At 40.2% G+C, this 21,061-nt stretch overlaps 1 protein-coding gene across 2 annotated transcripts in view; it reads left to right on the plus strand.

Moving 5' to 3' along the window:
- Nucleotides 1-21,061, plus strand: part of LOC112059102 (cyclic nucleotide-binding domain-containing protein 2-like) — a 140,870-nt gene that overhangs the window by 95,906 nt on the left and 23,903 nt on the right. For both annotated transcript variants that reach the window (XM_042841902.2, XM_042841903.2), the window contains exons 7-9: nucleotides 3,399-3,463; nucleotides 20,192-20,269; nucleotides 20,901-20,961. In XM_042841902.2, the coding sequence (XP_042697836.2) occupies nucleotides 3,399-3,463; nucleotides 20,192-20,269; nucleotides 20,901-20,961 (204 nt within the window). The remainder of the gene's footprint in view (nucleotides 1-3,398; nucleotides 3,464-20,191; nucleotides 20,270-20,900; nucleotides 20,962-21,061) is intronic.

Below are 21,061 nucleotides of genomic sequence, written 5' to 3' on the forward strand. Positions count from 1 at the left end.
TTTTTTAGTTACAGTGTATAGTACTTTCACCTGTTTTTTTTTTTTTTTAAACGGAGCAAATTAGTGAATGGAAGAACAAACCAGGTGGACAAGGATCAATGCTGTGGTTGGCCACAACTTACAATGTGACACAATGCTGCATTTTGTGGCCTTGTTGGATTATGGAGTCTGAATATACAGTCCCATGCATCTGTCCTAAATATAATGTAGCATTTTTCATTTTCGATGCATTTTACATAAATTAATTAATATTCACAATACCCTTCTGGCAGGTAATTATTAGCTCCATTATACAGATGGAGAAGCTAAGACAAAGGTGAACTGACTTTCCCAAGGTTATAGAGAAAACTAGAGTCAGAGACAGAGTTTGAGTTTAGAAATTCCGAGCATGGACGGTTAGTTTATGCATGATTGGGAACCAAATCATGTTTTAATCCACACCTTCAGTTATGTTGGTGCAAGTCTGTTGTGGACAGCCATAGTCCAGAATAAAATTTACAAAAATGACATAATATAAATTGAAAAGGGTGGTCTTATTCCGGAATCAGTTTGTCCACACACAGACTTGAACTGACATAAATAAATGTGTGAATTAAAACCATTTTAGTTGTTTGGGATCCCCTTTGTATGTAGATGAACTTTTACTCTTGTGCGTAGACCACATCTCTCATTTAAATGTATTTGATACAAAGGCCATTAAGCGAAATGTTGTCAATCTAATGATTTGTGGCTCTGTGGGTGAGGGATGAAATAGGAGGGAGCAAGTTTTGGAGGTGGTTTTCATGCACAACTTCATTGTGCCACCCTTAAACACATGGATGGGCAAACTAGCACAAGTTAATGTTGATTCAATCAGCATTATCTTCAGTATGTTCCCCATCCACATTCTGATCCTCTCAAGACCTGAAGGAAAGTTAAGAAGCCATGCTGTTTGGCAGAGCCTAAAGTAACATCAGATTCATGCTGTCAGTGGGCTACAGGTAACAAAGAGCCAGGGCATCTAAGGAGATGACCCAGGCCTCTGGTGGCTCTCTTGAGATCTCATTAGATGTGTGGGTCACTCCCTTTGCCATTTCTGTTGCAGTGCAACCTCCCATGGCCCCAGCAGAAGAATGAAGAGAAAAGTTTCTGAGTGCAGACTCATGTCATTTCAAGACCCTTGGATTTAGGGGAGTCTGGGGATCTGAATGTTTATATAGCATTTGAAAATGTAAAGCATCATATAAGAACTATGTGTTACAATAATGCATTTTTTCATTCCACCACTTGTAATTGACTCTTTGCATTCCATAGGATTTTAAAAAAATATATACACTTAACAAATGTGGTTCTAAGAGGATTTACTGAGATTTCCTTTTCTGTATTATTTATATTGTTTATTATTGTTAAGCACTGACTGCTGAACAAGAGACAATTCTTCCTGAGGAGTTTATAATCTAAATAGACAGATAATGCAAAATGCACCGTGAGATGCACAGAAAGATCATATATATATTCACTTATGTACGGTAGCTTTATGTACGACCCTATGTATTATGCAGCTGCAGAACACACGTGTTACCTGTCTTTTTCAGCAGACTTGTGCTAAAAATCCCCTAAGTTTTCATTTGTTTTCAAAATCTTTCTAGCACCTTGAAAATGTGAAGTGTGTAAACTGATGCAATACTGTATTTGTGAGTCTGAAGAGAGTCTACAATAAAAGCCTAAGAGGTGTGAACTGCCCCATTCATCTCAATGGTTGATTTCTGGAACATAAGAATTATACTTAAATGTCAATATTGTCTGTTTGTTTGTAGTGGTGGGTGTTGTAACTGTGTTGGTCCCAGGATATGAAAGAGACAAGGGGGTGCGGTAATATCTTTTATTGGATCAACTTCTGTTAGTGAAAGGTACAAGCTTTCAAACTACACAGAGCTCTGCTTCTCTGTGGTAGCTTGAAAGATTGTACCTTCCACCAACAGAAGTTGGTCCAATAAAATATATTATCTCTATCTACCTAATCTCTTTAATATTGTGTTTCAATTCCAGTGATTTAAACAGAAATATACATCTAATGTAATTATCCCACAATCCCAAATTGCCTTCATTCCCCCCAGATGCCAAAATCTTCAGCATACTGAAAACAGCATAAAAAAAGTATATGTCTTGTCTTGTCCTTATGCTGTGTGCTCTGGCCTTTTAGACTGATCCTGCGAAGATTTAGGCATATGATTATTTTTGACCACTCTGAATAGTCCTGTTGAAATTTGGATTACTCAGAGTGAACAAGATTAATCATGTGCCTAAAGGCCAGAATTGTTAAGGTATTTAGGTGCCTAAAAATGCAGATAGGTGATTTTGAAAATCCCATTAGGACTCCAACTGCATCTTTAGGTGCCTAAATACTGTTGCCCTTTTTCAACCCAAGTGGACAGTACATTTTGGGGCCTTGGGGATGTTCTAGTTGGGAGTAGAAATTAGTGATAGGTATTTCTGTAATACAGTTTTGTTTATTTACAAAAAAAAGTACAAACTCCTGTGTTTCTGAACACAGAAGGAACCAAGAACAAAAGGAGCAGTTTTTTTGTTTACAGCTCCAAACCCCGTTAGCCAACACACTGAAAAACTCTCCTTCTAGCTTTTTCCAGGGAAACACTATGCTTACAGGCTACTGTTTGGCTTTCTTACTTTTTGCCTGTGCCTCTGTCTCTGTTTTTGTCTGTCCTCACCTCAGTTTGTGTGTTCTCCCATACACCCACCTGATCAAAATAATCAGTCAGACCCTCCACCCACCTGGCACTAGTTTCTGGCAGACTCTATTAGGCTTTGTTTTAGGTATGGCCCCTTAGCCGTATCTTACAACTATCTTACATGGGGATCTCATTCACACATCACTATGAACAAGGTTTTAACGCAACCTATAACAAGGTTTCACCCAGCTCATAATGGTACTTTTAAAATTCTGGCCCTACAGCTAGGTCTACACTACAGACATCTGTCAGCACAGCAGCGTTGGTCAGGGATGCTGAGAGGTGATCCCTGACTGACATAGCTGTGCTGGCAGAAGTCTATAGTGTAGACGCACTTAGGGCAAACTGTGGTTTTACTGGTACACAGAGTGTGTTGCATGTTTGTGAGATGGTTCTATTACATTGTGCAAAATACAGCTTTGCCTGTAGAACTGTATCCACAATAGGAGGCTTTGCTGGTGAAATATACTGGTATTCCTATACTAGTAAAGCACTCCCCTTGTATAGACATAACCTTTTGCAAAATCAAGATCTTCAAACAAGAAAATATTTGTTAATTAAGACTTTCCGAAACTGGTCATCAGTTTGTATCTAGTTTAATGGATACTGATACTTTGTTTCCAATTGCATATTGTGTTCAGATGTACATTTCTCTCTCTTTTATTGTAGGATTTTGATTGTATTCTTGCAGATTTACTACATGAACAATTCCATGCAACATGTAACTTTCTAAGGTAAAATTTCTTTCCCTAAATGTTGGGTATTGGAGATAAAGTAGTGGGGATGTCTAGAATTCAATTGTATCTGACTCAATTCAACGGTGTCATGAGAGTTTCATAAAACACTATGTATTTTAGCCTTTTTTTCCCTGTTGGCATTTATATGAATTGAATCTGATCTAAAGTGTATTGGAGTTAATTTGAGTCTTTCCACTGACTCCCGTGGGCTTTGGACCAGGCCTTAAATGACAGACAGGAGGGTGCCGATAAATATTCGTATGGATCCATCCACATATTGAGACAAATTTATCTCTGGTGTAAGCTGGCACTACTCTCATGGAAGTGTCTGGGATAAATTGATTGGTGACTCAAGTTACATGTAGAGTGTAAATGGGCTGTAAAATGGGTATAACTTAGTGATAATATAATGTAACCTGCACCAATTTGGTATTCAGTGGATATGTAAAATGAATGTATTTTACACATCAGAAGCACAAAGAGGGATATAGCAAGAAAATCAGCTAGAAGGGGAATGTAAAAATAGACCATTTTACATCTTCCTGTTAGCTGCTTTTCCTGTTATACCTATTTCTTGCTATACTCATTCTACTCCCTTTCGATCCTTTTATCATTTATCTATTTTATTTGTACTTTCTGGGTCAGAGTCTGAGCTCAGTTGTACCAGTATACATTAAAAGAAAGCAAGAAAGGAATGCTATTGATGCCTACTCCATGAGACATAGAACCAGATTCCTGGGTGATTTAAACTGAGGTACATGTGGATCATCAAAAACACAAGTTGCATCAGTTTAATTAGAGTTGGATTATAATTGATTTAGTTAAACTTGTACAAACCCCTGTGTAGTTACACGTGTATTGGTTTTAAGATAATTATTTTGGTTTAGCTTGTGCCTATAAATTTGTTAACCCAAGCTAAACCAATATAAGCTAGTTGTAAATTGAATTAAGAATGTTCAGACGTGGTTTTTCATTGGCTTAACTAAATCACCTTAACATCACACCTTTAGTTAAACTGGTGCAATTTTCTATGTAGACCTGGCCTTAATGGGTTTAAATGATAAAGCAATCTATCCTGCACTAATCAGGCATTCACCGAGTGTGCAAAATTGGCCATATTTGAATATCAGTTGTTCCTACCCATGCCTGCTTTCTGACCCACTTCCACCCATGTGTGTAACTTAAACTACTGTTTGAATCACCATTTACTTTGACTAATTGCATGAGGGACTATGCATTAGCAACATCATTTATCTGCCGTCTTTTCATATTGTCATTACTAGGCCCCTGCTAGACCCTTCAATATAGTCTTGCTTGTATAGAGGCTAGCTATTAGTATTGTACACTTTGCGAAATTGTATGGCAAATGCTGGTTTGGCAACACAGAGAATGTTCAGCAGTTTCAACTCATTTGACTGAATATAAAATGCTGGCTCCAAACTGAAATTCTGGAAGGTTTTATTAAGTAGGCCCCTCCATTGTTTGAAAACATTTGTTTTTAATTTCTTTCCAAAATAAATATCTTTTGGCTTTGTCTATTGCAGTGGTTCTCAAAAAAATTTTTTCACGGACCACTTGAAAATTGCTGATGGTCTCAGCAGAACACTTAATGATCTTTCCAAATGTTGTTTGTACCGTTAGCTAATTATTGTAAAGCGCTTTGGATAAAAGCACTATTTAAAAAAAACCCTTAATAATAATAAATGTTTTTTTGTTCTACAAATAAAAGCCCACAACTCATAATTTAATATCAGTAGTGTTACCTTTCTAATGCAATGGATGTGCCCTCTCTCTCCTGCCGCGGTAGCCCCTGAGCTAGGGCTGGGAAGCGGGGGGGTCTTTCCCTTTCTCCCCTACTGCAGCCGCAGCCCTGGCGCTGGAAAAAGTTGCCTCTTTCTCTGACTGCCGCAGCCCTGCACGTCTCAAATTCCCCCCACCCCCTTTTCTCACCCCACTGCCCACTCCCACCTACCCCTTATTCCCCCCCAGGCCACAACTTCACCGTACATGCGCGTCTTCTCCAGGGTCCAGGCATCTAATTAGTGGAGCCACTCCTGCGCGGCTTCACTAATTAGGTGGGTGGTCCTTCATTCTCTCATGTGCGGCCGCCCAGGTGTGCACCTTATAGGGAACTATCCGCGGAATACCTGAATGGAGCTTGCGGACCACTGGTGGTCCGTGGACCACTTCTGGTCTATTGCTTTGAATGTATTTTTGGTAATATGAGCTGCTTTATCTGTCAGATGCTCATTTTGTAGGCAGTAGTGTGTGACCAGTCTTTCCAAAATGTGTTTGTTTGAGGACATTACTGTTTTATTTTCCAATTTTTTCCAGAATAAATTATGCTTTTTTTATTTGTTCTCCCCCCTCCTTGTATCATTCTTCTTCAAGTAATGTCCCTATAGGTGCTCCATTTTTGGGTGCGCATATGCCCCATGTGCCTTTGATTGGAAACGTTTGGTAACAGTGCCCATTCAGCCTACACATGCACCCTAGCTATCCTTGTGCCCTGTAACAAGGATATACATTGCCCTGTTGGACAAACTGCCATCCGTTCGTTTTCAACAGCCTTGGCCTGAGACAGAGTGTTTTGCAGTGCCTCTTCTTAGCTAGTTTACCTTAGGGAATAGCTGTTCTTGTTTAACTATTGTTGGTTTTAGGTTTTGCCATTTAGCTCTTTCTAGTTTTTATCCATATTGGCAGGTTTTTTTGAGGGGGGACTTCTTCGGGAGACTCCCCCTCCCCCGATGTTTCTCCTTCCTTTGGGGGAAGCTATCTTGGGTTATGCCTAGCCCCACCCCAGAGCCTGCACCTCCAGCCGGAGCCTTCATCCCTCCCATACCCCAACCCCCAGCCCCAGCCTGGAGCCCCCTTGCGCTCCCTAAACTCCTCATTTCTGGCACCACCCCAGAGGCCACACCCCCAGCCAGGGCCCTCACCCCTTCCTACACCTCTACCCCAATTTCGTGAGCATTCATGGCCTGCCCTACAATTTCCATACCCAGATGTGGCCCACAGGCTAAAAATTTTGCCCACCCCTGCTATAGCTGCTTGTGTGAGGCTAGCAGGCTGGTTCCATCCCAGGAAGTGGAGGGGGGCTGGTAGGTGGTGGCAGCCGGGTTGACGAATGCCACCTGGATGAGGAACGAGAGCCAGTTCATGCATAGATGAACCCTATGGTGCCAGCTGGCTTGGCATGGGGCAGGGTTTGGGGCCCAGCTCACTTTGTGCTGTGCTCCGGGCCAGGCTGCCGACACTGATTCCTGTCTGACTGGCAGGAAGATGGGTGGCCGGTGCTAACAACTCAGTGATTAGAAGCCCTGGCCCTGCTAAGGGAAGGCACTGCAGCACCAGCTGGTATGGAGGAGAGACTGGGATCCGTCTCCTCACACCATACCCAGCATAGTAGCCAGTACCACCACTGGTTGGAACATGTGCATGTGCATGAGGGGCCCCTGCCCCAGCAGGGGGATAATGGTGTGAGGTGGATCCTGAGCTCAGCTCCTTGCCAACCAATGTCTCCCCAAGGCCTTGTCCACATTGTGCAGTTGTTGGTACAAAAGAATTATGAAATCTCTGAACACATCAGAATGTGTCCATACAGTTATCCAGTAATTTTATTTCCTGGCAATTGCCATAATAAAGTTCCTTTTCTAGAACTTCCTTCTCTATACAGTATGGCTGACCTCTTTTCATGCTTGTTGGAGTTCAGAAAACTGATATTTTGGCAAGACTACGAATTGAACCATGACTCTCTAAGACAGTAAACTAATCATCTCTGTGGCATTTAATAGTGCATTATCATATTTTTAAGTTATTTTTGCTTCAAGACTTAAGGTACATAATGTATCTCTGTGATTAGGTTTATAATCAAGGTTTGCTGAGGTCAAATATGAAGCATTGTTATGGTTATATTTCGAAATGTGATGTGAAAATTCATCTATTGGATTTTTCTGCCATATTTGAGGTTTTTCTTAAATATTTTCCCTCTTTTATAAGAACTGTAACATGGCAGCACTTTTTTGCAATGGTTTATAATACTAGAATTGTTTAAATAATTAATACTTTTAATTATTTTAATTTTTTGCAAAATATTTGGGCAAGTAATATTTTTTGTTTTGAAAGATACAATAAAATAAACAATGTACATTTAACTCAGTGTTGCGCTCATGAAATTTTGCAGTAGAAGTGCTATAATTGCTGTCTTGGAATATTTTTCTTTTTTGTATTGTAAGTGAGGAGAGACAGAAAGAGAGAAAATTTGTATCAAGTTGCTGCTGTTACTGACCCATTTCTAATCCTGAAGCTGACCCGCAGGGTGCTTACATGCATGTAGTCAGTGCTGCTAATGGTTTGTGGTGAGGTCAAATGTCTTGTCTACAGAGCTCTGTAATGCAACAAGTGAGAGTGATGATAAATTACTTACACTTTGAGTCTTTAATTTTGCACCAGTAGTGGTACTGAAACCTCCCTATTCCCCTCCCTCCCCCATCCCCACCCCAACATTATAAAATTAACTGCAAAAAACAACAACAACCAAAAAAAAAAAAAATCAGATGTCTGGATGGTTTGCATGGCTGATGGTGCTCTTAGAGCCAGAATCTATTTCATTGTCAGCTGGTGTTCAGACCCAAGGGACTACTGCCATAGAATGCTTTGCGAGGCTTTCATCTCCAGTGTATCTTGCTTTTCCTTACTTTTACTCAGGAAGACATAAACATGGTTAATTAGCTACAAGTCTTCTCATGCATAGTCATTGCATCAGCCTGTCTAACTATAATGGCTTTTTAAAAGTTTAAATGAGAAGATGAACTGGAGGCACTTTTCCTTGGAGCTATGAATGAAGAATCTAAAACTATGGCAAGTGGTTTTTGTTTGTTTTTCCAAAATAAAAAGCCACTGACTTGGCAGCTGGTTTCCTGTTGTAGTCTGTGACAGGGTCTGTCAGGCCTTCTCTACCCCCCTACTGGAGGCATCGGTGCCCTGACATCCCCACTTAAGGAAAATCCACTCAAACTGGGCTACCAACAAGACAGTCCTCCAGAGGCCTAGAAAGACCTGGAGGACATACTGACCAATCAAGAGTCAGCAAGCCAGTTAATAAGACTTGCTTGCTTGCTCTCATCTCAGTGGTTGAGCTGGGGGGAAACTGGAAAAAAGGAGGAGGTTCTTAGTTCTAGCTGAGAAACTGAGGTCCAGGTATGGGCCTTGCCTTCAAGCACTGGGACAAAGGACTTATATTTAAGGTTTTTGTTTCTTTACTTAAAGACACAGAGAGTCAAATCCTGAGTTTATTTTGTTATTTAATTGTTGAGAGACTGACGCCCCCTTACAGCATAGGCCACACACAAGGGGTGTTACAAAGCAGGTTTGCCCACAAGGGGTGCTAAAGAGCAGTTCCACCTGCCACATACTTCATGATGAGAAACAAATGTATGTTGCATGACTGGGTTTCTACTGAAAATATGTCAGGTGGGTTTGCACTCCCAAGCTGTGGCATTCCATCACAGATGAGTAGAAACACTTCCATGATATCGATTATGGTTGCTGAGCTGAGCATTACATGGTTGTGACTTACAGTATATTATTCAAGTAACACTAACACCTTTGGTGGGGAGCTTTTTTCCCCTATTTGTCTCAGGCTCTGAGCTCATCATGGGATGTAACGTAGCTGTTAAAGGTTTCCAAAAATGATAACTATTATGCCTTCAGTAATTAACATTCAAAGAGCAGTCTTCATGTCCATAGTACTTTATTGACATTGGGCCAAATCCTGCTATTTTAAGTCAATTGAGTTACTTTGAATTAACGCTAATGAGACTGAGAGTAGAATTTAACCTACTGTCTAATCTTCTCAACAACAGTGTGAGAGGAGATAAGTAGCAGTGTTAAGTAGCCAACTTCTATTCGCGCTGGTGGATGCTCTGCCCCCGGTCCTGCCCCGGTTCCACCCCTGCCCCACCCCCATTCCAACCCCTTCCCCAAAGTCCCCACTCCAACTCCATCCCCACCCCAACTCCGCCCCCTCCCTGCCCCTATAGTGGCAATTAGTGTCTGTTCAGATTAGAACCTGGGAAAGCCTGTGATCAAACTACTAGATCACACACCTCTCAACAAATAAAGCTCTAATTCTGGCTTATTATAAATTTATTTAAGAAAAATACAATTCTATATTACAGATAGAAAAATGACCACCAGATGGTGCTATCCAATAGCTAATGAAATAATTCAGGCAGGGAAAATACACTGCTGTGTTTCATTTTGTGAGGGGCTGAGCATAAGGAATTCCTCTGAGGAAAATGATCATGTAAGTAAGGGACCACCATCCACAATCATTAGAAAAATGGGACAAATTTCTGTATATTCCTAGCAGTGGCATGTGATTTCACAAGGCAATAACATTCTTAAATCTTCTGGGGTTCTGCATATTGCCACCAGACTACCTGCTGATATGAGTGTATATAAATTGAGGACAGCAATTGTATCAAATTATACACAGCAAATTGTGTGCTGCTGCATTATGCACCGTATTCAGAACCTAGTGGATTTAAGATGTAGTCACAAATAGAGCACATTACAGTAGTCTAATCTTACGCAATGAGGACATGAATCATAGTGAAGTCCACATCCAAAAGAAAAGGTTGCTGTTTCCTAGCCTGATGCAAATAAAAGAAAGTTATCCTACCTATTCAACAACTGGGAATCTAACCAGGCTCTCAAATTGTAAATACAAATAGCCTCAAACAGACATAATCCTCACCATATTCCCTAACCCATCAATATTCTCTCTGTATAATGTAAATTGAAGATCTTCTCCAAAGCATGTTAAAATCAATGGAAAGACTCTTATTGACATCAGTAAGTTTAGGATAAGACCACTCGGTGAGCCTTAGTCCACTCACTCTCACCCATACTCATGTTCATCCAGGCACTGGCTAAAGGTACACAACTGTATCATTTGGCTCAGAAGAGAAGGAAACAGATGGGTCTTGTGTGTGTACTGAAGGCATCACAATTACATGTTATCACTATCCCTGCCTATAGCCCCACATATATTTTTAATAGGAGGTGGGACATGATGGGACCCTGTAGAACTCCACATGAGAGTACCCTGGGGGAAGAATAGCAACACCCCAATGTGACATTCTTCAAAATATGAGAGAAAAGAAGGGAGCCATTTAAGGGCAACACCGTGCACTCCTCCTGGAGGTCTGGGGATGGGTCAACAACACTTTATAATCAGTAGTATTAAGTGCAATGGATAAATCTAGTAATATTAGTATGAACATCTGATCCTCATTAATGGCCAGTAGGAGATTGTCAACCAGTGCATCCAGCTCAGTGCTGGCATTCAGAATGGCAAGGTTCTAGGAAATCTGAACTATCTAAATGCTGTGGGATTGTCTTATTGCAATCTTTTCAATAATCTTAGCCATATTGTCAATGTGAAGAGAGATCTTCCTGAGCCAAGGATGTATCAATGCATTCTTAGGCAAATCCAGCAGCCTTGCTTTTTGTAACAGAGACACTGACAATTTCCATTAGAATAGGTTCCAAATATATTTATCAGACTTCAGCAAAGAAGAAGATATATCCAGAACTTGGTTTGTGGCACCTGCTCTCAGTCTCCTGCTCTCTGTCACATCACATGCCCTCTCTTGTGGCTTTCAGCCATGGAACAGCTTGTCTTAAAGGGACCTGGATGAACAGAGTAGCTGCACCAGATTCAGCTTGGCTCTTAAAGGGCTACTGCCTTGTTAGAGCAGCTTTCTCCTTCAGAGAAGTGCTATTTGGAGAAGACCTAGAGAAGGTAGCCAAAGAGTTCTCTCTTGCATATCTTCTTCTTCAGCGCTGTAGGTCCTTCTCACTCAGGCCCACAATCTTCTCCTGTCACAGCACTTTTTCATCTTTTTGCAGAGGCTCTTTTAAGCCTGGGGTAACCTTATAAGACTCATTAAAAGCCTCACAGATATGATTAATTTCCTCTTAGTCTCCCCAAACACCTTTTGAAGGACAGCCCCTACTAGTTTGCTTACAGTTTGCCGGGTGTTTGTTCAGATATCTGGGCTTGAGAGGAGATTACACAAGGAAACATCTAGAATCTGTCCCTTGTTGAATTCCTTTTATATTTAGAGAAACAGCCTGGTTTATAAATTTTTCTCATAGACAATCCCTGGAAATCTCTCATAGGCAAGTCCTCACTGGAAATTCCAGCCTGGGGCTTCCTAAAGTCTATAGTGATAATCTCTTTGGAGGAGAAAGACTGGAGATTTGTTGGTCCTAGTCTGTTTTGGTCCCAAACAAGTTGGAAAGATTTTGGCCCATCCTGGACTTAAACCACTTGAGAAATTGAATTTGCTGGATTTATTTCCAGCTGGAAATCCTCCATTCCATTCTGCTCTTCTGGTTCCTGGAGGATTTCCTTTACTCCATAGACCTCAAGGATGCATATTTTTGTGTGTCTGTCACTGAATTTTCCCAAACTCTATGCTCTGACTTGTTCTCAGCTCCCATGGTTGCACAATAAGGCCTTATTATAACAGTTTGCCAGTAGTATATTTTCCATTAAGTGGAATTTTCCAATTTTTTCCCCCTGGGAAACAAAGGAAAAAATAAAATCCTCCTTCTTCTAGCAGATCATCGCTTGCATATTTTTGGCATCATATAAAATTATTGACATGAAGTTCTGTTTAGATCAGCTAATGATTTTTTTATTGACATTAAACAGGAAATCACTTAATGTCAATTGATCATCAATCATGTAATATAAATTAGTGCTCAGGTATTATTATGATGGATTCCTGGGGAATACATTGTGATGGACAGATCTGAAGCAGATGCATCTGCTAAATTATTTGTTACATGGAAAAAAACATTTGTATTAAATGGACTTGAGATGATATTAATACTTGATTGTATTACTACTAAGAAAGAAGTGGATTGACTGGATCTTTAAATGGTAGTGATTGACCATATTTTTTCCTTCTTGTTGTCTGGTAGAGGGACTCATACTACTCACTGTTAAAGAGTGTTTCCTTGGAGAAACAAAGATAATGAGGACTAACCCTAACCCTCCCCTTCTTAATAGGAATCCAGTCATGTAAGATACACCCACTTGAGTCTATCTTAGAGTACGTCTTCTCTGCAAAGTTAGCCAGGACTAGCCCAGCAGGGGTGGAACATCCCCATTGCAAATTCCTACCTGTGCCAGACCTGTATTACAGAGTCCACAGTAGTGCTGTACTGGCCTGTGTACTTGAATGGATTTCTGGTGAGACAGCCCGTGGTTCTTAGTGGTGCATGAAACTGGGCTGCTCTATGAATTCATTCGAAGGAGTCGCCCTTCCCCCTCCCCCCATCCCAAGCAGGAACTGCTGTCCATGGTAGTGATGTGAGAACAATACTTTATGTAAATAACTTCCAGCTGGACTTACTCTTTATTAGCACAGACAGTTCTGAAGGCAAAAGCCGACAGTGTTTGGAAGCAATAACTTTTAATGAGAATACCATTAGGGAATATAGACTGGAAATTTATTTTTAATGTACTTTTTATCAATACATTAGAAGCAAGAGGAAGACCAAAGACAGGGTAGGCCCACTGCTTAGTGAAGAGGGAGAAACAGTAACAGGAAACTTGGAAATGGCAGAGATGCTTAATGACTTCTTTGTTTCGGTCTTCACCGAGAAGTCTGAAGGAATGCCTAACATAGTGAATACTAATGGGAAGGGGGTAGGTTTAGCGGATAAAATAAAAAAAGAACAAGTTAAAAATCACTTAGAAAAGTTAGATGCCTGCAAGTCACCCGGGCCTGATGAAATGCATCCTAGAATACTCAAGGAGCTAATAGAGGAGGTATCTGAGCCTCTAGCTATTATCTTTGGAAAGTCATGGGAGACGGGAGAGATTCCAGAAGACTGGAAAAGGGCAAATATAGTGCCCATCTATAAAAAGGGAAATAAAAACAACCCAGGAAACTACAGACCAGTTAGTTTAACTTCTGTGCCAGGGAAGATAATGGAGCAAGTAATTAAGGAAATCATCTGCAAACACTTGGAAGGTGGTAAGGTGATAGGGAACAGCCAGCATGGATTTGTGAAGAACAAATCATGTCAAACCAATCTGATAGCTTTCTTTGATAGGATAACGAGCCTTGTGGATAAGGGTGAAGCGGTGGATGTGGTATACCTAGACTTTAGTAAGGCATTTGATACGGTCTCGCATGATATTCTTATCGATAAACTAGGCAAATACAATTTAGATGGGACTACTATAAGGTGGGTGCATAACTGGCTGGATAACCGTATTCAGAGAGTTGTTATTAATGGTTCCCAATCCTGCTGGAAAGGCGTAACGAGTGGGGTACCGCAGGGGTCTGTTTTGGGACCGGCTCTGTTCAATATCTTCATCAACGACTTAGATATTGGCATAGAAAGTACGCTTATTAAGTTTGCGGATGATACCAAATTGGGAGGGATTGCAACTACTTTGGAGGACAGGGTCATAATTCAAAATGATCTGGACAAATTGGAGAAATGGTCTGAGTTAAACAGGATGAAGTTTAACAAAGACAAATGCAAAGTGCTCCACTTAGGAAGGAAAAATCAATTTCACACATACAGAATGGGAAAAGACTGTCTAGGTAGGAGTACGGCAGAAAGGGATCTAGGGGTTATAGTGGACCACAAGCTAAATATGAGTCAACAGTGTGATGCTGTTGCAAAAAAAGCAAACATGATTCTGGGATGTATTAACAGGTGTGTTGTGAGCAAGACACGAGAAGTCATTCTTCCGCTCTACTCCGCTCTGGTTAGGCCTCAGCTGGAGTATTGTGTCCAGTTCTGGGCGCCGCATTTTAAAAAAGATGTGGAGAAATTGGAAAGGGTCCAAAGAAGAGCAACAAGAATGATTAAAGGTCTTGAGAACATGACCTATGAAGGAAGGCTGAAAGAATTGGGTTTGTTTAGTTTGGAAAAGAGAAGACTGAGAGGGGACATGATAGCAGTTTACAGGTATCTAAAAGGGTGTCATAAGGAGGAGGGAGAGAACTTGTTCACCTTAGCCTCTAAGGATAGAACCAGAAACAATGGGTTTAAACTGCAGCAAGGGAGGTCTAGGTTGGACATTAGGAAAAAGTTCCTAACTGTCAGGGTGGTTAAACACTGGAACAAATTGCCTAGGGAGGTTGTGGAATCTCCGTCTCTGGAGATATTTAAGAGTAGGTTAGATAAATGTCTATCAGGGATGGTCTAGACAGTATTTGGTCCTGCCATGCGGGCAGGGGACTGGACTCGATGACCTCTCGAGGTTCCTTCCAGTCCTATAATCTATGAATCTATGAATCTATGTACCTGACTGGCTTTTCTGCCTCTCTTTCTTTCCTGTCAACTGAATATAAAATTATCATTTTGGGGACACTTTCCCTAAATTTGAGTTTTACTGATATCACACCACAGTTTTACCAGAAGGCTGGCATCAGCCTCTGGCTAATGGGCAGCACAGAAAGGAGGATTTCTTGGATGGCATCTGTTCAAATGCTGTGGAAATGCTTCAGAAAATGAGCTGGCAAACATGGGGTTAAAATGCTGATCCAGTAAAAGTAAGTTCAGTGCAGAAGAAAGGACATAGACAAGAATGTACAACCCAGGTGGAATTGTGGAATAGGACTGGAAGACTAACAGAACCCAGGCTTGATTAGCCTGCATATACACGGCATTGTAAATAGGTTGCCAGACAGAGCTGGAGTGAAACCTGAGCTCAAACCTATACCCTCAGCCGGGCCTGTAGCTCGGGGTTAAAGCACTCTCATGCTTGGGTTAGAAGTGTATGGAAAGGAGGTTGGGTGACACCTAGGCTAGAGCCCAGGCTAACTCTGCGGTGAAAACATACCCTTTAAGTGTTTTATATAGCCACCCGTCCTCTTATCTGAGCACCTAAGGAATAGTCTCTGCTCAGTTCTTCAGAGGTCTGGGGGGTTATTCCCCCTTGGCTCCAAATTTGACAAGCACTTGTGGATCACAGGTGAAAAAATTCTCCATAATTGAGCATTTTATCCCATTTATGTCCTGAGACAATGTCTGTATTCAAGTAAATATCCATACTCCCTCCACCTGATCCTTGAATTTCTGTAAAATGGATTTTTTTTCATATATCTTAAGTGCAGAATTAAGGCTGAAATCTCATCTTGAATTAATCTGACTGAGCTAAATTCATTGTTAATGTAAATCTGTTGTCTTCAGGAACTCCATTTGATCCATTATTGCCTCTCTCATATGTGGTTCTATTGGGACAATCAATCATAATGGGAAAACATTTGTATAATTACTCAACAAAATATGTTATAGTCAAATTCTTAGCCATGTTTTTCATTTTACTTTTTCAGATCGTCTCTTCCTTTCTCTTGACAAACCATCACTTACTTCCTCTTCCTTTGTTATCCTACGCATTTTTCATTGTATACCACTGGGTATCAGCATTACTCACACCATAAGTGTTTCTCTTAGTAGTCTTTTGGGATTGCCTGTGAATTACCCATGTCCTCAGCAATAATACTTACTCATAACTGAGTGAGGTAATAAAAGAATTTGAGCCTTTAATCTGCATTTGTGGAACCTTTCCTCATAATTTGTGTGTGCATGTGAAATTTTTTGCAGCTTTTCCCCCCTACTTTTTTTAAACGAACCCATTTGATGGAGTTATATGAGAAGAGGCAGAGTGTTTTTGTTTTACATTTTTATGTTTAAAACAAAAAATGAGCTTTATCTATAAATGACTGTTCAAAAGATCAACAGAACATGGTAAATGGTCACAGAAACAAGATTCTAATGCAGTTCACAAAAAGGGTATCACCTTAAATTTATTTCAGTATTCATTTATCTAAATTTGCTAGTTAATTTAGGTTCATATACAAGCTTATAATATTAAGGTCTTTACAGTCCTTCCACTATTAAGTAATACATCTTTTACATTTTTTTACTTGATAAACATAATATTTGCCATATCTGATATGTAAATGCATTGAAATGTATGTTTAACATATAAGTGCAGCTTTAACAACTTTTGAAATGTTTAATTTACTTTTAAACCAAAATGTCTTGTTTGGATGGTGCGATCTATCATGGAAATTCATATTTAGTAAATTTAAAGAAGCCTATTTTTCACTTCAAATGCCACAAAGCCTTTATGTGTCACATCAAGGAATACTTAAAATCTTTCATTTATCATGTACAAGCATAATAATAACCATATTCTAATCTCCAATCAAGGGCAAGCATCACAGTTTACTTGAAAAGAAACTGATTACTTGAGCATACCATAAATTCTCCTAAAATCTGCATGGTAACAATCACTGTGACATGCTTATTGAAGTCAATGGGAGGTTTTCTACTAATTTCAAGTTGGGCTTTGAGTCTGGCCCCAAAAGCACATGATTCATTATCATTTGTCCTCTTCACAAAAATATTGATTTATTACATATATTTTTATCATATCAATTGTAGATTTCCAAAAGTATAAGAACCCACTAATATTTTATATTAATTATATTTTGGGGTGGGATGTGACAAACTTCAGCCCAGAGAGTTTTTAAAAATATATTGAATATTGTGCACAGTCTCCAGATTTTTTAGATATAGTGAAATATCTCAAGTTATTTTCAGTGTATCACACTAATGTCACCAAAACTTCTTCCAAAGAAAAGAGTTTTGTTTTTCCGATTTTCCTTTTTTACTGTCTTGCCTAGTCTGGCCATATGTTTTTGGTTTTTTTAGTTTCATCTGTGCTTTCTGATTGCCACAGCGTGTGCACCTTCTTATATGATTTTCCTATCTACTATTTTAAATCCCTGCCTATTTTTCTGTTCATTTTGCTGTTTCTTTGTGCTGTTTCTATCTCAGGGCTCAGTCCTGAGTACAAAGAGCTGCAAACTCCCACCAATGTGTGCAGTGTCTACTTCCAGGAGCCTTCTCACCCTCTTGTGGACCATGCAAGGAGTGAAATTGTGAGAAGGCGTTGCGTCAGGGTGTAATAAGGCTTCTTACAGGCTTCCTTCCCATCACCCTCACGTACACAGGCTACTCACGAGCCGAGCCTAAATTATAGTCTGACAGCAATACAACAAATATAATCAGAAATAAGACAAGTAAGCACCATTTCTTAACCCTTCCTTGAAAACTCTGTCTAGTCAAAGTATTAACAAGTGTCACCAAAGAGTATTATAAATTCTCCATTGTATGGTCTGGTTCCCCTTTGAAGATTGCCTCATGTTGTGTGGGGTGGAGATTCTTTTTAAACATCACTGAAATTTTTATGCTCATCCTACAGTATTTCAATACATATGCACCCTGTCCGTCTGTATCTATCCGTTGTTCCCTGTCTTGTCTTATACTTACAATTTAAGTTCTTCAGGGGCAGGCACTGTCTTTTTGTTCTGTGTTCGTATAATGCCTAGCACAATGGGGTCCACGTGAATAACTGGGGCTCCTAGGTGCTGTGTTAATACAAATAATAACAGTTACTATATCAGTGAGCCCTTGAGGAAATTCAAGGGTATGTCTGTTTAATGTAGTGGGTGCCATTGTGTTCCTTTATTGTAGAACATGCTGTATGTGTGTTGAGTATGAAATCATTTGTGAAGAATGACACCAGGATGATTATCAGATTGAATTGTCATCTCTATGCATTATAATGCAATTTTATTTAGTTAAGCAGCAGATGTATAATGAAATTAGAATTCATAAATCATTTATCAGGTCATTTCTATCATTATTCCATAACAGCCTAGTCTTTTTAGGGAGATTTTCTTCCTTTCCCTGGGTCCAATTTAATTTAAAACAAAAATATGTCTGGGTTTCTCATGACAGAAGCCCTGAAAAATTAAATTTTTAATGGCTTCTGGACATTTTAAAAAATTGAATCAGGCACCTTATGAGAACATTGATCCTTCCTCTGCAGATCTCTTTAAATTTATCCTATGAACGTATAATTTCCAGGCACTGCAGCCTGGCTGGAAATCCATCAGTCACATGGAAAACTGATAGTATTTTGTTCTGACACATTTATAAATGCTAAGTATAAAAAAATTGGTAAAATTGAAAAATAGATGTTGTTTATACAGTGAAAGATACCTTGGGATAGAATTTAAAAGTTCCAGTTAAAGGTTACCTTGTTTCATTTATTTAATTCTGTGCACCAATCAGTCTGGCTACTGGCCATATGATATATTTAAAACCAACACATTAAATTCAGTTTCCCACAACATACAGCCTGCATCATGAGAAGAAGTTCCTTGTAGTTGATCTGTAGTTGAACAAATGCTTGATCAAAGCTATTTGCCTTGTGCAGCACATTTAAGATAAATACTTAGGGGCTGAGAAAGTGAGTTCCATAGTGGGGAAAACACTCTGGGTCTGATTCTTATTTATGCTAAGGCCCCTTTGCATCACTCTGGCTATACAAATTTAGGCTGTGTGTAAAGAGGCACTAGTATAAATCAGAATTCAGGCCTCTGCCTCTAGTCCTTAAAAGTATCTCATGTGATCTTAGTGATTCAGCTGTAAAGCACTTCTTTCTAGCAAACCTTGTATACTGTAGATTTGTGGGTATGATACTGCAGTTATAACTCCCTCTTCCTCTTTTGCATTTTGATGAGCCACTGAAATATGCCCTGATATTTTATTGCTGCCTTTGGAAATCATTATATTTTTTAGTATTTTTAGTAAAAGTCACGGACAGGTCATGGGCTGTAAACAAAAATTCGAGGCCCATGACCTGTCCATGACTTTTACTAAAAATACCAGTGACTAAAACGTGGAGGGTGGGCTGCCTGGGGGCACCATGTGTGCAGGGGGAGGGCAGCCCAGATGCTGGGGAGGGGGCAGGCGGTGGCACGTGGCCTGGGACCCCTGCTGGTGCTAGAGGGGTTGGGGGCGGGTGGCAGTGTGTGGCACAGGACCCCCGCTGGTGCTGGGAGCCATGGAAGGCGGCGTGTGGCCCGGGACCCCGCTGGTGCTGGGGGGGCATGGGAGGTGGCGTGCGGCCTGGGACCCCGCCGGTGCTGGCGTCGGGGGGGTTGGCAGGGCCGGCAGACTCTTACCTGGCTCCGCACCTCCCCTCCCCCCAGCAGCAGAGTTTGGGTGTGGGAGGGGGTTGGGGCACAGGACGGGGTGAGGCAGGCTCAGGAAGCGACGACATTCCCCTCTCTCAGCTGCTAGGCAGAGGCATGGCCAGGCAGCTCTGCGCACTGCCTCCGCCCAGAGCGCTGGCTTCGCAGCTCCCATTGGCTGGGAACTGCAGCCAATGGGAGCTGCGGAGGTGGTGCCTATAGGCAATGTCTTTCTCTATGGGTTCTTATATGGACCTCATTATATCTCTAGTGTGTGATTGCCTCCCTAGTAATTAAAAAGCAAACAGTACAAATGACCTCTTTCTCCCTTCCTCACCTGTAAAAGAAAAACCTCAAAATACATATTGGTATGTTTAAATGGATGGGCTGAGTAAATGTAGGCACTGGAAGAAGCTATTGTACAGATTTTTAAATGTTTTTTGTTGTTCAACAAAGTACAGTTTTCATTATTATTACTTACTGTTTTATTACAGTAGTTCCTAGAGCTCAGTTAAATACAGTAATTTATTTCTAATTCAGGACAAAGTAGAATTTAATCTGAGAGTTTCAGAAGTAGAGAAGGAGTTTATTAACAATTCTAATATCTCTTTTCCTTTCTCTACAGGAAACTCACATTATTCTCTTCATGGCCAGCAGAAGAAATAGACTTTCTTGTCCACTGCTCTCTACAGAGATTTTACAGGTGGTTGTTAGGGAAATGCAACAAAATTTAATAAGAATAGAGAATACTTTCCCTGTAATATGTAGTTAGGCTATTTTATAGCAGGTGCAAATGTAGCCCTTTTTTAATAACTCAAGAAATGTTTGTTTTGATCTATTTTGTAGACATTTGATTGTATTTGTGTGGACTTCATACTTCACCAGTATAAACATTAATAATAAGATAGATATCATAGTATTACTCTGGATTTACATTGGTGTAACTAGGAATAGAATGCTGCCCACTGACTTCAGTGGAGCTACTCCTGAGCTAAGTGAATGGAGAATCTGCTCCTAAAAACTGCAGTTTCCTACATAACTAGAACATATAACACATAACTTCTAATACTGTTGCAAAAAGGGGAACAGCAGTATTTTTCTACTCATGAGCGTTAAGTTTTACCACAAGGGAAACTAAAGTATTTGTGTAAACATTCTAAAACCACTGAAGCGTCTGGATTGTTTCCAGAGCTCCAGCACTGTCCACTTACATGGTATTCAATTGCTATGAGAACGTTTTGGATATTGGCATCACTGATCCTTTTGTTTCAGAATATCTGTGGAAGGAGTTTGTAGACACACTGACATCTATTCCATTTTTCTATTGTCTTCAGGACAGGAACAACTGTTGTCCCAGAAAGTTTAAACTCTTACTTCTTAGTAGTTGTAAAATCGGTAAGTATGTTAAAAACACATCATATGGCAGAAATTGACGTCCTATAATTCCTGCTGTAAAAGCTCAGATAACTGTAGGTCACAGTAAGGAATAAAATTG

This window comes from Chrysemys picta, chromosome 5, assembly GCF_011386835.1.
Source record: "Chrysemys picta bellii isolate R12L10 chromosome 5, ASM1138683v2, whole genome shotgun sequence".
Lineage (NCBI taxonomy): Eukaryota > Metazoa > Chordata > Testudines > Emydidae > Chrysemys > Chrysemys picta.